A 17,429-nucleotide genomic window follows, 5' to 3' on the forward strand; every position below is an offset into this window, starting at 1 on the left:
TTCGGCTGTAAAAGGTAGTCGTAGTCCAAGTCCTGGCATTGCCACACCGCTGCCAGACAAACAATAACATAAATTTTGTTAGCTATTTTGCTCTTTGTGTGTGTGTGTGTGTGTGTGAGTGAGTGTGTGCCATGTAATTGTGCAATATGTTTTAGATGCCAGGCAGCATTCCCAACTACTTAGTTCGTACTTGGAAGGGTCTGAAGTAGCCTTGACCACAAAGTCGAAGATGTTAACAGTGGCTCTAAGGGCTAGAGGCGCTTTTAGTGGCAATTCAAAAAACATCCCTTTTCAATTTATATATTCTCGCATATACCAAATATTTTGACAGGTAATTTGGTAAGAATTTGTATGCTCTTTATTTTGAAAAGCATTCTTCTGGCTATAATGCTCATATGATTAGAGACTTGACTAAATTTAACAAACTAAGATAGAATAAATATAATAGAATAATAACAGTAAAATAGAAACAATAATTCAATTGCATTCCTCCAATTTTTGGAAAGCATAACAAAGCTAGGCAAATGCTTAAATGTCCATTCAATTGCTAAATGTTTTGCCTACTTTGTCAGCCATTACAATTACTGTTGATACCATTCTACTTACCACTTCTACCACTTGTCTCTTGTTTCTCTTCTCTATGCTATTTCCGTTTGCTCTCTTCTCTATGCGTAATTGTAATTGCAAAAGCCCTGCAGTCTCTCAGCCACCCGCCCCCCCATCTTCACTCTACTTCAACGCTTGGCCCGAGCCGAGACAAGTTTGCTGCTAAGCCAATGTAAGACCCGCAAGCGTTTCTCGTACAGCAGCAGCAGCAGCAGCAGAAAAGAAAGGCCAACAAACTACACAACTTGTTAGTGTAGTTGTCGGCTTGTTGTTGCTGCTTGTGTTACTCTGTTGTTATCGTTGTGGTGTTTGTCTTAGTTAAATTCCAAAAAGCGTAACGGGCAAACGAGCAGAGCAACGTCAACTGTGGCTGCATTGAGTGCGGCTTAAGTGTTCATCGACTAAACCGCACACCAATACACAAACAGCACATAAAACCCCTTGTCAATAGTCTGCAACTGAAGCAGAGACTGAGACTGTGGCAGAGTGTGTGAGGCAAGTGCTGTAAGTTCAATTAATTGCGCGCATCGAGCAAACAAAATAAACAACAGCGGCAACAACTGCCACCACAAAAATTAAATTAAAGTCGAGCACTGGCTACGCTCTAAACTGTTGCAATGAGACTGGCTGAAATCGAGAGAGACTGGCTGCAACACGCTTGCCAAAATGGCAAAATAGATATACATGTTTTTGTCTATTTGTATTTATCTTTTATTTTCAATTAAATTTAAATCACAATAAAAGTGGCAAATAAACAGTAATGAATAAATAATGATTTCAATTGTGTTATATAATATTTTCCGTTTTCAAATTATGATTTTTTGAACCATGCTGACTTCTATGTGGCACGATGAATCGACAGTTTTTCAGCTAGTGTCATTGCTTCGCTCACACTTTCATTATGTGTCCTTCTTGCCTATTGCTCCACTCCTTTCGTGTGTGCGTGTAAATGAGTGATGTGCATTGAGAGCGCTAAAACACTTTTGTTTACTTCCATGTGTTGGTGTGTCTGTGTGTGTGTGTGTGTGTGTGTGTGTGCGGACTAGACGAAGACGTATGGTTATTGTGATGACTCTAGTTTTTGCCACCCCACTCTGGAAAATTGATAAATATTGTACACGCACACACATTCGAGCGCACATATGTGTGTGCACACATACATATATGAAATATAATTTAATTAAAATGTTTTATGTAAGACATGTTTATTGAAGCATTTTCTCAACTTGCCTTGCTATTTGATTGACGTCTGACTTGAGGTTGCCGTTATCGTTGTTGTTGTTGTTGTTATTGTTGTTCATCGGTTCATTTGTTTATTTATGCCATTTGCTGTCAAGGTGTTGAGCTCCGTTCAACCCACAGCCCTTCAAACTCTTAGCTAAGTCTTTGCATTGATTTGTACATAGTTTGAGTTATTTGTTTAGCCAGGCAATATATTTTCAATTAGTTATAGGCCCAGCCATTGCATCTAATTATTGTCTATTTGAAGATACATGTTTGGTATTGGGAAATACTTTGACAACATTTATATTAGTTTTACTTGCTCTTAAATTGAAAAATTTCGAATTTAAGTCTATAAATTAAAGTCATATCTATTTAGGACCGTAAATCATTACTCATATTTATGTTTATGTACACTTTTTATTTACCGTGTGTTGTTGTCGTGTATTTTTTATTTTAAATGCAATACGTATTTCCTTATATACATACATATATCGTGCGTTCTCTGTGTACCCAACATACTATCAATCATACAACTTTGGCGCTTTCAGACATTTGTCATTCGACCCATTTTTTAAACTAGCCGTTTGATTAACATCATCAATTTATTTTGTAAGCTTCTGTACGTTTTATGTTTAAAATTATAATAAAATTTTTATATCTCAGTGTTGTTGTTTCCTTGATGTTGTGCGTAAACAAATTACCAAGAAATAAATCAATTTATAAATAAAAATGTATACATTTATTAGAAGAACATGCAAGCCTATGCTCAATGTTGTGCCCTCTACTTATTTAGATCAATTAATAGATTAAAAAAAAAATAATTAATTGAATAAATAAAGTGCAATTTGTTATTGTTATTGACATGTAATCATTTCTAGATGTGCGTCATATTTGTTGCTCCAATTTCTGTAGTACAAACAAAACTGTTTAAAGAAAAACCAACTCTTAATTATACATTTTAAATAGGCAACAACATGTACATCCCCAAAAACCAAACAACAACAAACGGAGATTATAAAAATTTTATTTATTCCTTCTTTTCTCTTTCTTTTTTCTCTCTTTTTTCGCAAACGTCAAAATAATAAAATTAAATAATACAAAAAAACAAAACAAAACAATCAAACCGACTTACAAAACCAACCGACAATGTAAACAAAATTTTAGCACGTGGAATAGCAAACGGCAACAAATTGGTGGCATTGAACTAAAGGCTGCAGCTGAGAAGCAATGAAATGGATGCTCTTGACGATATTGCTTGGAATACACGATCAAAACCCATTCAAACACCTAATTTATAATAATTAGCAATTATAGAAAAGAAGCAACATAACTTTTGATGTCACATTAATTGACAGCTTAACAGGAAACGTCCATGAAAATAATGTTTAGATTACAATTAGACTCGAAGCCCAAAATTACCAAAGATAAGGCAAACTATACAAACTAGTTATTGTGGAGCAATTAAATTGATGACTATTACACATACGCCGCGTAGTGCAAAACTGTATTAAGCAGTGATAAATTAGAGCTTACAATTAAAAGCTTAATTCGCAATTGTGTGAATAAATGTAGAAAGAGCTTTTCGTAGCTTTACACTAACATTAATCTGAGCCTTTCTCAACTCTTATGTCAATCGTGTTAAGGTCTTTTGTGACTTAAGAATTTAAGACTACAGGAATATCAATTATGCCAGGTCATTAAATTAGGTATCCAAGCAAAGCATACAAATTCAAGAGCTACTCAGTGCCAATATAATACACATTTAAAGCAGCCTCAAACACATTCCAACAGAACCAAGTATTTAAGCTGCTTTCGAACTCACAGCCGAGCAGCAGTCTATAAAGTTTCTAAACGTAAGCATACATATTATATAATATATCTAAAGTGTCGTATGTGTACCTTAAATGTTAGATATTAATCTAGTAGTTAAGAATGATCTACTGAAATATTAAATGATTAGATAATTGAATATGTAATATTATTGAGCTTGAGAAAATATTTTATATTATCTAACGTACTTGTTGTCAAAAATGTCTATGATTTTCTAAGATTAGTATGACATTATGACAGTTTGTAAAGAAAGATCATTTTCTCCTTGACTTGAAATGCGCACAACTTTTCGTCTGTCATATAAAATGCTTATAACATTCCTGTGACCGTTTTCATTGCACAAATTTATGTGCTTGTCTATTGCCTATTACACGCTATCTGCAGCATCATTCCAAGCAAGTTGCATCACTAAACCCCACCCACCCCTCGTCCCTGCAGCGCACATAGCATTCGTTGAGTTATAAAAAAATGCCGGCCATATAATTATAAAGCATACGGAAAATGCGGTGAATACCCGTCGAATTTGGAGTGCTGCGAGTCCTTCTGTCTAGCTCATAAACTTTAAATTCCACTTTATCGTGCAATATATGCGTTCCCCTTATTATATATACATATATGTACAAAATATACATACTTATATAAATGGAAAATCTGCGCACATAAAGCGCCAGCCACAAGGAGCCACCCATTTCACAATTCTTCTGCCCTGCAGCTCTCGTTCTCATCTCTCTCTCTCTCCCTCTCTCTCTCTCTCTCTTTCACTCTCACACTGTCTCTCCTTTCCTTTTTTTTTTCCAACATTTCCCGTGGATAGACATTGGACACTTTTATGCGTTTGAAATGAAAATGCTATGTACCATTAACATTATCCCTGACGCGTCACTACTTAAAATAAAAATTTCTATATTTTTTATAGAACGTTGACGGAGAGGTGTAGCCGGGGGGGGGTGTGGAGGCAGAGAGAGAGTGACACGAGCACCTTTTGGTCGTCGTTTTTTGCTTTTATAGCCAATTTCTGGTTACCCACAGTGCAGCCAATTTCATGTCAAGCTGCAGCGCAAAATGATAATCCCGGGGTCATAAAAAAAATTTTACTTTATATTGACTTTTAGTGTGATAGTCAACGCCGGCTGTGACTCTGGCTGCAGCTCAAGCATCAGCATCCTCGTCCTCGCTCTCGTCCTCGTTCTTGGCTGGCAAAAGACAACGCCAAGGTGCACATGAAATGTTAATGGCATGTCAAGATTGCCGCCTCTATCTGCCCACTCTCTGTCAATCTGCATTTGCTGCATATTTATTGCCAGGTCCTGTCCAAAAATTCAGACAGCAAAACCGTTTTAAAGCCACTTGGAAAACCAACTCTAAGATCTTGCCGGCTCTCTTATGCATTTCCAGTCTTAATGTAATATATTTTACCTGAAATAGATTCAACTTGGAAAAATAGTTTATTCAAAGCATTTATGAATGGCATCTTAACACAAATATACTATACAATTTTTGCAGTCTAGACATTCTTTCCGAAAGCACTTTAAACTTAAGTCGAAAACTAATAGAAATTCATGGGTAACTGGAATTCGTATATATTTTTAACCCCATCTTTGTATTTTGGTCCCCTGCCCCTTCTTTTGGAGTCTCCATGGATTCCTTTTCAATTTTCATTTGCTTGGCGCACACAAAGCCAAAGTCACACAAAAGTTGATCCTTTTCAATATTAATTAACACTTCAATACCACAGAGGAGAAAGAGTCCAAAGACAAACTTTTGGCGCGTCTTTCTGGGGTCTCTGGCGTTGACTTTTGTACAATTTCCGTTGTGCTGGCAAAACAAAAACTTTGACTTTGCCATGCAAAATGCCTAAAAATGCGTCCATAGAAATGTTCTACTGTCTTCTGTGGCTCGACTGTCTCTCTCCCCCTCTGTCTCTGTCTGTCGGTCCGTCTGTTTGTCCGTCTACAGCAAAGCTGTAAATACTAATTCACGCTGACACTAATTAACAATTAGGCGCAATTTAGCGCTCGTTTTCGGCATGCCAATGCCAATGCCAAACTCTACAGAGAACTCTGCCTCAAAACTCTGGTAGAACTTTTGAACTACTTACAACGCTAATAACTAATTTACTTCTGAATTCAGCCGTAACATCCGCCTCGCACCCCTATCGCATTGCAGGAGCAGAAAAGATATTATATACCCATGCTCTCAACATGTCATTTGCACGCCATCATTGTCATTGGTGTCCCCAGCCTATGCTCAACTTTGCGCTTATTACTGTAAATTTCAAACTGACAAATAAACTGAGCACTTTAAGGCCCCAAAGAGACCCAAAGGATTCCATGGCACCATAACAACAACAAAGCTCAAAATGAGACACGAAACAAGCATGAGAACTCTGCAAAGAACTCCAGCCGCATTTGCCAAGGATCCGACCCCACTTGCACTTGGTGTCAACGTCTTGGGTGACGCTGACTTATCACTAGTCATATATAAACGTCAGCGCAACTTGAAGCGAGGCGAGATGGGGCGGGGAACGTGGGTAAATGGCTGAAGGCAAGCTCTGTCGCTGGGCAGGGCAGACTTTTGACAATTGCCACACAATTGTCTGGCGACGTTAGTTGGCTGGCATTTGTATTCGCATTCGCATTCGCATTCGCATTCATCCACCAACTGTTTTCCCGATTGTGGGAGTCATAAAGGAAAAATTTAGCTTATTTGCTGTATAAATACTGACACCTCGACGGCTGTGCAGCCCAGAGTCGAGAGAGAACGCCAGCTTGCCAGAATGACAGGATGCCGCACAGACTGCGCTGACTGCCTGCCTGCCGTTAAAAATGGTTTCAGAATGATTCGCCTGCAGCGACTAAACAATTGCCAAGTGGGTGTGGCAATATAATATTGATAGATAGCCGGCTGTACTCGACTCAAATTTCTTTATAAACATAAGTTTGATTTCATATCAAATATTGCGCAATTGATTTCAATTTCAAACGTGCTTGAATGTAAAATTCAGCATTTAAATAAACAACACTATTAATTAATTAATGCAATTTTTGCCTTAGTATATCCATAACCGTATTCAATCACAAAAATTACTATGCACATTTTATATGTATAAGTCGAATCGATAAACATTAGTTTGACCATATATACATATACAATTAAATTGGCATTAGCAAAAAAAAAAAAAAAAATACAAAGAACAACGAGAAAAATATGCTGCCTAATATATTACTTATTGAGCGACTTTGCTCATTTCCCCATTTCGTTGGCCTAAGTAATTACAATTTCAATAATTTATAGCAAAATAAACACAGACGACACACAAAATGCAGCATGCAGATAGATAAGCTACAAATACACAGATACTAACTTACAAGTGTATGTGTGTATGGGGTAGGCATTTGTGTTTGTGTTGTTCATACTCATATTTCAATCAATTTTTGCTAAACAAATGTTATTCCAGACGAGTAGTAGTCTTAACTTGTAATTAGAAAGCAGCTTTTGCTATTGAAAATACCAACAAAATAATTAATAACTTAAATATATTTACATAGCATTTTGAGTCCAGCACTGTTCTGTTAGCCGTCCATCATAATCTGATTAGGAGTTTTCAAATATGAATTGGTCGCATTAGAAGGAGATTTCTTGAAGCAGATCCTCGTTGCTTCTGTGCTAAGCTGTGAAAATTAATGGAGTATTTATTTGTTTGCTTAATGATTTATTAGCTACAATTTTGCAGTAAAGCTGTTTGCAATCCTAAGAGCTGCTCAAATGAAAAGACTGCAAACTTAGCTCGTAAGTAGCCAAAATCAATTATGATTTAACCCTAAAAGAGAGAAGTAATCTCAAATTATTATGGTATAGATGATAGTAGTGATACAAAACAAGAGCTTAAGCGAAAAAGTCACAGATATAGACAGGCTAAGCAGTTTTGTTCGCAATACATATATATATATATATATAGTTAACCCAGATCATAAGCCACGTGCCCTAATACCCGCAGTTAGCTGAGTTGCTTAATTCCCCATGCTCTTTAGCACCTATGCAAATAACGGCGTCTTTCCCGTTGTCTGCCTGAAAGGAACTAATCCTCAGACGCTCATTAGCAACCATTAAATGTCAATTTACATGTCAATTGGCAAAAGTGCCCAGCTAAAAGGCAGCTGTAAAAACAAACGAAGGAAAAAAAATAAATGCAAGGAATGAGGAAAACATGGGAACACATGAGTTTTGAGCTTTGTCAGCGACTTTGTTTTAGTATTTCTACAACAGTTTTATTTTTGCAATTCTCTCTTTCTGCCTTTTTTTGTTTTTTTTTTTTGCTTTTGCCATTTCTTGTATAATTTATAGACGCGACATTGCTTGCTAGCTGGCTTTTTCACCTTTTGGGCTAACATTTAAAATACAATTACTTGTCTGGGGCACATTTCGAGCTGACTGCGCTTGAGGGCAGCCTCAAAGATAAGCAAAAACATAACATGCAACAATTAGTGGTGCCTCTCCATGTTGCTCCATCTACGTACACTCCAGCTCTCTGCTCTTTGTCGCCTGGCAGACAAAAGTTGCCATGTGGCCAACTAATTTAATTTGGTCTTCTTTTTCGCTTTGTTGCTGACTGCTGCTGACTGCTGCTGTCTCTGCTCGAGCATGAGCATCAAAGACAACGACACGTTAATGACTTCTTTTGCCTTGGCAACAGCCGAGGCATAAAATAAAATCTAAAAACTGCCAACACACTCACATGGCGCACATGACGACCAGAACAAAGAGTAGACCGAGCATAAGCTGCCAGAGGGGGGATGGGTATATGGGCGACACTAAAAAGAGCCACTTAACTTGTCTATATGAGCCTAATGGCCTTTAATATTATTTTCACTGCTTTTCCTTTTGCTTTTGCTTCTCCTTTGGCTTTCGCCTCGTCCAAAATGGAATCACTGAAAATCGTGTGCATTTTATGCCGTCATGTTGCCATCATCCTGCGGCCGCCGCCCACCTGTGTGCCCTCCGTAATTGTAGAAAATTGCTGCAACGGCGACTAAACATTGTGCAAATCCTTTTTAGCCGGTTCTGTTTCTGCTCTGCTTCAGCTGTGTCCTGTCGAGTGAGCGAGCGGTTTCTTTTGCTATTCTTTCTTTTTTTTGCTCGTTTTCTTTTCACATTGTCTGCTTTTTGGCGCCGCAGCTGTTAAGAGCCAGTTGAACTATGCCATTTCATATGTATGTATATACATATATGTATGTATGTAGAATGGCCAGCATGCTGCACTATTTTTCGTGTACCTTTGGTCCTTGCTACCTTTTGGAGAATGCTCCACGTGCTTTACATTTTTATTAAGCGCACCCCTTGGACCTTATGTGGGCAACCCTTTTGGCCCCACATCGTCGTTCGAAACTGAGGCCCCCTTTTTGTTCTTTAGCATGCCAGTGGCGTTGTTTGGCTTATTGCACGTGCTTAGCCCCAGATGAGTAGGTGAAAGGGCAGAGGGGAGAGTGTGGAGAGATCAGTTCAGTTGAATTGAGTTGGGCACAAATGCCATTAGGCTTACGCCCCTTACGGCAAGACAATTGCCTGCAGGCCAGTTTGAGTCAGCACGGCCGGCTAACGTGTCGTATTAGTTATTTTCTACTTCGATTGCTTTTGCCACTTTAACGCGACAACAGCAGAGGCAGCTGCCTCTACTTTCTCTCTCTCTCTCTCGAATATGTGTGTGTGTGCCAAGTGTTTTGGCAATAATTGAACGCTCAATTTTCGATATGAGACCCAGTCTGATGTGGGATTGGTTCTGCGAACAAGTGTGCTATGGGTATTTGGTTTTCGATTTGAAACAGCCTGGCAGCATATTGGCTTGAGGTCTGTTTGGTGTTGCCAATGAACGTGTTTATTGCCTTGCACTTGTGCGCCTCATATTTACGTGTATATATTAATGGAAAATTATTAAGAAATTCAAAGCAAAAAATAATATTAAATTAAAGGTTAACTATATACTATAATGGCCATTCCCCCCTTGATGATGGGTCCAATTACACGCTTTCCCTATTAGTTGCTAACACTTTCTTCCAATTTAAGCTATGAACGGTTGTTCTGCCTCCTTATGTATAAATCTAACTAAATATTTATTAAATATTTTTCCAAGTAGTGGCTAAAATGTTATTTACCTTTTAATGTCTATATAACTTGTAGCTCTGTTGTGCGTGGTATGTAAGTATGTATGAGTGTGTGTGTGTGTGTGTGTGTGTACGTATTGTGTTATATATACATATATATTTAGCTAACTGTTATACTTATTGTCATAAGACATTTTCCATTTTGTAAGTTGTAAGTTACATAAAAACCAAAAAAAAAAAAAACTTTGCGACAATTTTACTAAATATCACCCATTTTTATCTTCTTTTCTTTCCTTTTTATGTAACACTTGTTCGTGCTCTATATAAAAAATATATATATATATATTTACTTATATATAAATAATTGAAAACAAAAAAAAAATCATCAAAATTGGCAAAATTGGAATACTGACAATAATTTTCTTATACCAAAATTTAATTTTTTGCTTTTCAAATTTTTTAAACCGAAATTCTTAATGCAACCCCCGCAACGCAAAAAAAAAATATTAATAATCCCCTTTGGCATATTGCAAATTGTTGCCGATTCCGAAATATCAAAATTTTCCCAATATTCCCCACATTAATAAATGTTGTAATTGTATTTGCTCCTTTGGTGTCGATATCCAAACCAACACCAATAAAAAAATATATCAAATTTCGTTAAATAAATGTTGTTGCTTTTTTTTGATTTCCGTTATATTTTTTCATTGTATTTTTGCGCTCGTTGAAATCTTTAAAACAAAAATAAAATTAAACTAAATTTTATTCAATGTGCCTGCTGCGTTTGTTACCCGTTACAAAAACTGTTGCGTAATGTGTAACTCTGTTGCATTTACATCTTTATATATGTCACATATATACTATAACGCTCATATGGCCTGATTTTTCGGTATTTAACTACATATTTGATTTTTCGTTTCTGTTTCCGTTTCCGTTTCCGTTACCGTTTCCGTTCGCGTTTCTGACATTTTTCGGTAACTTTCACTTGTTTTGCATTATTGGCCAACTTCTTTCTAATGCTATGGCTTTTACAATTTGATTTTCACACATGCCACTCTTCCATTTTGCTGCCTCTTTTGATACAACGACAAACAAAAATCAAAACAAAAAACGAAAAAAAAAAACCAAAAACAAAAAACAAAAAACAAACAGAGCATTTAGATCGCAAGCTGTTCGTTGGCATGCTCAGCAAACAACAAACCGAAGATGATGTTAGACAAATATTTCATCCATTCGGCACTATAGAGGAGTGCACCATATTACGGGGCCCGGACGGTGCTAGCAAAGGTGAGTACGCCCATACAGTATGTTTTTACATACAACTATTTCCATATTACGTATACGTAACGTGTTGAGCTCGTTATTTGTTGTTTGCCAGTTTTCATTGTGTTGACGTTTTAAATAGTATTTTTTATACGTAGTGCTATATTCATATACATTCTTAAGCAACACAACAATGCCATTGTAAGTTTATTTAATAATAAATATTTCTGTGATTGCTGCAATCAAGCTTGGGCACATAAAACAGCTAAACCTATAAATTGTCAGGTGTCTCAATACAAATTTCAGCAGAATATATATTTAAATTAGTGTTATAATAATGTATTTTCAATAATGCTCAATATTTATATAAATTTAAGTTTCAATAGCCCAAAAGTACGCTACACATGTTTTGTAAACAGATTAGACACTTACAATCGATCAGTGCCAAACTGAGGGTACTCGAAACTGACCCCATATGCCAGTTAGTTGTTTTGGTTGCCAGATGGCTGTCAACAGTGCTTGTTTATGCAGGCCACCCGATAAAGAGCAGCTGAATGGCTGGTTGGCTGCTCGTGAACGTTTTGCCAGCTGTGCAACGAGCCAAATAATCATCACAAGCATAACCATAACAATTATACAGCTTGGCAAGCAGCGTTTTCTGAATTCGTGGCATATAATATAAAAATCGGGTAAACAGTTCAATTAAAGTTGTTTGCTTTTCCAGAGCGCTGCTTGCAAGCTCACACGCTGCCCATTTACATTTATGTGAATGTTTCTGTATATTAGTATGCATATTTTTGTATACACACACAACACACACAACATACACACACAGATACAGCAGAATAAACAAAAACAAAAAAAATATGTTAGGAAAAAAGTTGCGTTTGTTTTAATATGCAAGTAACTTTTTTAACAATAACATTTCATTTTATTATGTCAAAAGTTTTGGTTTTGCGCGCACACACAAACACCCTCAGCGTGTCTATGTGAGTGTGCGTGTGTGTGTCTGTGTGTGTGTGTGTGTGTTTGCATACATATTTATTTTGCTTACATTTGCAACATTTGACTGCCGCTGTCGACGTTGCCCATTGTTGTATGTTAATGTTTGTTATTGTTGTTCTTTTGTTGCCGTTTATTGTTGCCATTTTGATATGCATGAAAAGGCGTCAGAGCCGCCTGTGCGCAGTGGGCGTGGCGCCAAACAGCGACACTTCTCATAGTTTGTTTCTATGCTTTCATTTTGTTTTCTGGTTTTATTTTTATTTTTTTGTCGCTTATTTGCCTTTTGGGCCACATTAGAATAACACCAAAGTCCAAACAAAGATTCAAAGCGACAGATGCGACTGCGACAGCGAAAAAAAAAGAAAGAAATCTTATTAAAACATGTGCTGTAGCTTAAAGCCAATAAATAAATCCTCACTTTTGTGAGTGATATATAATATGAACAGTCTGAATTCCTCAATGTATCCATTTCCGACAAAATCCTTGAATCGACTAAGTAAATTATCATGTAGGCTTTTTGTAGGCTATTATTTATATCCGTATTAATCCAATCATCATCACAACAGCTAAATCAAATTTATGTCAAAGATGGGCACATAAATTTATGCAAAAATATATTTTTATTCTTTACTTTTTTTGTACATTTGTTGGCAATTCTTCAGCCTACAAGTATTTGAAGAAAATGATGAGAAAACAGCTATAAGAATAATTTGTCGATCTTGATTCGCCCTATATTTTTGTTGTTGTGCCCCTTTTGTTGCTGTCGCTGAGAAGGACAAGAGAAAACTGGTCGATGTCGTCGTTCGACAGGGAAAAGTTCAAAACCGCGAAAACTGTCAGTTGATGTGGTCTTGTGGCCCGTGTGCTTGTGGCTGTTGTGTTCGGGTATGGGATCCGATGTAGTCTGATGGGGCCTGATGATGGTGATGGTGATGGCAATGCCAACATATCATTCTTCATTAAAATGCGCTTCAAAGTCAGTCAGGCAGTCAGGCAACGAAGTTTTTGGCGTAGTGACAGGGCGCTAGTCTTCTGTGTAAGTGCCAAAATCCATCAACGTCAATTTTTTCTCACTGCCGCGAATTATATTCAAAGAAAATCGAGTCAAGCCACGCGGCTGTGGCCGCGATAGAGAGAGGGGACAATGGGCAGAGGGTGGGCAAATCAAATGTGTAAACGGCGCAAGTAAGTAATGACGGCAAACGACAGGGAAGAGTTGACTGACTGACTGACTGACTGACTGACTGAATAACTCACGGATTGACTGACTGGGTGACTGGCGAACTGAAAATGTATGCAAATGATGATGCATGTGGCGGCAAATGTAAGAGGCAAACAAAAAAATAGAAGAATGTAGAAAGGGATAAAGTAGAGACAGAACGAGAACAACAATAACAGCTGGCAGGCTGGGTGGGTTGAGGGAGATTGAAGGTCTGTCTGACAGGCAACAGGAATAAGCGCAACCATCATGTTAAATTATGCAAATTCGATTTCAGTGAGTGAATGAAACGAAACGCAACGAATGAAGCGGGTCGAGAACTGGCTTTGAAACTTTTACACAAGCCAAAACACAAAGCATGTGGTTGGCTGACTAACTGACTAACTGACTGACTGCCTGACTTGGCTAAGGAGTGCTTGGCTACAACAACAACAAAAACAACATCAGCACATGTGGTGCTAATGCAAAAATTGCACAGCTTGACAATGGCTCAGGCTCAGGCTCAGGCACAGTCACAGGCTCAGGCTCAGTATGTTGCAGACACAGGCCGTGTGCTGACGAGACTGTCAGACTGGCAGTCTGGCAGTCTGGCAGGCAGGCAGGCAGGCAGGCAGGCACCTCGTCTGTGTGTTGGCTCTCATTTGATTAGAATATTCATGCATGCACTTCATTGTCATCAAGGCAAGGAGCTGCCAGCTTGCTGCCTGCTGCTGGCGTTGCGTCTTCTGCCATCTGCGCAATCAACACAATTGTGCAGCCCATGAGGAGAGTCAACCTCAAACCCCAATCGCCAAACCCCGTTGCCTCCCAGTCGTGTCTGCTGCACTCTTTAGATGCCTGGTAATCAAACTTTCTATACATGAGCAACAACGGCCATCAAGTGGCAAGTGGCAAGTGGCAAGTGGCAACTGGCAGTCGTGCTGCTAAAGCATTTGCATAAGTAGCAGTAGCTGCAGCTCTGGCCCTGGCCCGAGTCCTGTTGCTGTCGCTGACAGGCAGCTGGCGTAAGTTGACGTCGGAACGGTTTTAGAGCCGTTGCTTGCTGCCAGATGCCCCGCTGCTGCTGCTTTATTGCAGCAGTCGTCGCATTGAGGCGGCAATTCAAACATTAAGCCTAACCACTTGGCGGTCGTGGCACTCAACCACCCACTCACTGCCTTTCTGCCCCACCATTGACCTGTCATTAAGTAATTGCATCACACGCACTTACACGAATGGGCGTCAAGTGGCCAAATGATAGACAGCAGTGGGTCGGTCAGCGGGTAGGGGGAGGCACTGTTAATTACGGGCTATATAAGCATAGATCATACTTTTATTTTGATACTTTAATATTTATAATAAGCGAATATTGATTGATATAAATCAAATTGAAAATACTAAGCATATGCAATTTTTATTATACCTTATTAATTATACACATATATAATATGTATATAATATATACTATAATCAATAAGATCTGCATTTTGCTCAGTTTAGAAATATCTTTATGTCTATATTACCAAGAAATTGAATTTCAAAATATCTTCTATGTCATGGCAAAATTTCATCTAACCACATCGCACACTTCACAAACAATTTAAGATACATTTTACACAGTGCAAGGAGGTTTCTTTGAGCTAATTAGTGGTCTTACCGCATTTGATAAAGCGAAACTATACACACACACACAAAGACACATATGATGCATGAGTAACTTTCAGGTAGCCAAATATCACATTTATACAAATTGAATTAAATTGCTGTTTATATCAAAATTAATTTAAAATGACTTGCTTCGTCAAATTAACTTTTAATTGGCACGAAATTCAAACTGAAAAGATTCCCAGAAGCATCTTGTGCAGCTGACATGCAAGAACAAATTTCAATTAATACCCAACACAACCACACACACACACATCTCTCATACAATGGGCATCATACACAGACGCCAATTGAAGTGACAACAACAACAATAATAACAACAAATTGCCGCTGTAAAGTAGACTTGAGTTTCTCGTGAATTGTCGCCCCCATCCCGCTCATGTTATATCAAAAGCATCGAAAACCCCATAAATGCGAATAATTAATGTGACATATTCGGCATAATTGTGGCAGCTATGCAGCACACACCATACACACACACACACACACACACACACACACGCACTGTATGCTCTCAGAAGCATTCCTTAAACTAAATTGCATGCCAAGTGGCAACTGCTTGAATGCGTTGCGTTCCATCTGCGCATGGGGCAAGCTAATTGAATTTCGCAAATTGCCACCGAGTCGAAAATGCGTCATTCAATCAGTCAGGCGAAAAGTGTGCAGCTAAATTTGGTTGCGACACAGGTAGAGTCCGCACACGGCACTTCAATTTAAAGCGAGCAGCGTAATTGAGGTGAGAGCTGTGCACAACAAAAACTTTCTTAATACGTCGCAGCAGCAAACGATTTTTGCCAACTTTTCAATGACAGTTTAAGTTGTTTTGCAGTGCCCTAAAATACTGTACCGCCTTTCTACGTCAGCTCTTGCGTTTGCTGATCCACTTCTTGTTTGGCCAACAGCAACACACACACTCAGACACACACACACACACTCGTAAACTTCCGCTGTTGTCAACTCTGTCTCATACATATCATCATTTCATTTCAATTTCAATTTATATGAGCAAAGTTTTATGAAGTGAATGTCATGCTGCCTGACTCTGTCTCTCTCTTTCATTCTCTCTGTCTCCCTCTCTGTCCATCTCTCTCCCTCTCTCTCCTGCTGCTCTTGCTGGGTGCATTTATTAAATTTCATTTCATTTTCATACGTACAAAATACAGCTCATGTTTATTTTACAGCACTCGACTGCACTAAAAGTTCTAACAAGTGCTGATTGAGTGCTGAAAAACTGTCAAATAAATGTGTACAACAAAAACGAAGCGAAACGAAACGAATTGAAATGAAATGAAACAAGTGCAAATGCTGTTAAATTCAAATAGAATTTTACGCTTATGACATGGGCTTAATTGTAAATAAAATATAAAAGAGCGCGATGAAATTTCCATTTTATTTATTGAATTCGTAATAAAACTGATTAATTATTGACAGCGCAGCTAATAAATTTGTTATCATTAAAGAAGAAAAATAATGACAGATAAAATGATAATACTCCGCTTTTATAGATATTTTAAGTGCCTTAAATCACTTAATGTCAATTACATTGATAACCAATGATGGTCTTGTTTTGAAGTTGTCAAAGTTACAGTTGAAACTGGTTCAAAGTAGGTCAACAAAAAAATACATACAAAGATGTCTAGAATTTTTAGCAGACATCTTAAAATATATATTAAGTATATTTGAATATTATATAAATCAAGCCCATGCATATGCAATCTTTACTCTCTGATTATAAATTATGTAGCACATTAAAACACCCAGACTCCTAATAATAATAGTCGCTTAATGCGCCTTAATTAAAACGAAACTCTCAACTCGATGCTTTAACAGAAATTGTTGGACTGAGGGTATGAGGGATGTGGGGGAAAGTGCAGTCAATACGCCAGCCACAAGAACTGCACATAACTATTTATTGTGAGGGCGAAGCTAGCAAAAATATTAAGAAAAATCGTGGTAATAATAATAATGTAAGTTGTGGCATAAGCTCATAAGTGCCATTTAAGCCAGTCGCCCTTGTTGTTGTTGCTGTGGCTGCTGCGGCTGCTGCCAGAAGTCCTGGCCTGACTGCAAAATGGCCCACAAGCTGGAATTAAAATACATATCAAAAGGCGCAACGCGAACTTTTGCCATAGACCAGAAATGCCCGAAAACTTTGTCGTCCCGAGCTCTTTGTGCCTGTGTCCTTTTGGTGGCTTATATGGTGTATGTGTGTGAGCATTTGGCTCAGCTGTTTAATGCAGCTTAAATTTAATTGCAATATAGCCAAAGTTTCATATACAAAATAGAAGCACAAGTAAGCATAGTAGCTAATAAATTTTTATAACACACTCGCACAAGTGACAGCCTTAACAAAGGCCTCGTCTCCTGCTTAATGCTAATTAACATGCAACACGCCCGAAACTATGCAACACATTTCAAAGGTCAAAGCAATTAAACGTACCACACACGAGAAACTCGAGACGACAAAATCATAAAAGCCACAATGCTTTCAACTTATTCCATCCCAACGCTACTGGGAATGTGTAGCGAAAATCTTCGAG

At 38.0% G+C, this 17,429-nt stretch overlaps 1 protein-coding gene across 11 annotated transcripts in view; it reads left to right on the top strand.

Moving 5' to 3' along the window:
• LOC6558725 (CUGBP Elav-like family member 4) overlaps positions 1-17,429 on the top strand; it is a 313,415-nt gene that overhangs the window by 228,838 nt on the left and 67,148 nt on the right. For 4 of the 11 annotated variants that reach the window (XM_001985089.2, XM_032742856.1, XM_032742857.1 and 1 more), the window contains one exon: positions 10,911-11,045. The exons of 6 other annotated variants lie outside the window; for them this stretch is intronic. In XM_001985089.2, the coding sequence (XP_001985125.1) occupies positions 10,911-11,045 (135 nt within the window). Of the gene's footprint in view, positions 1-3,524; positions 3,684-10,910; positions 11,046-17,429 lie in introns of those variants that run through there. One more of the 11 variants, XM_032742865.2, reaches the window with a different exon arrangement.

Source organism: Drosophila grimshawi, unplaced genomic scaffold (assembly GCF_018153295.1).
Source record: "Drosophila grimshawi isolate 15287-2541.00 unplaced genomic scaffold, ASM1815329v1 contig_44, whole genome shotgun sequence".
Classification (NCBI taxonomy): domain Eukaryota; kingdom Metazoa; phylum Arthropoda; class Insecta; order Diptera; family Drosophilidae; genus Drosophila; species Drosophila grimshawi.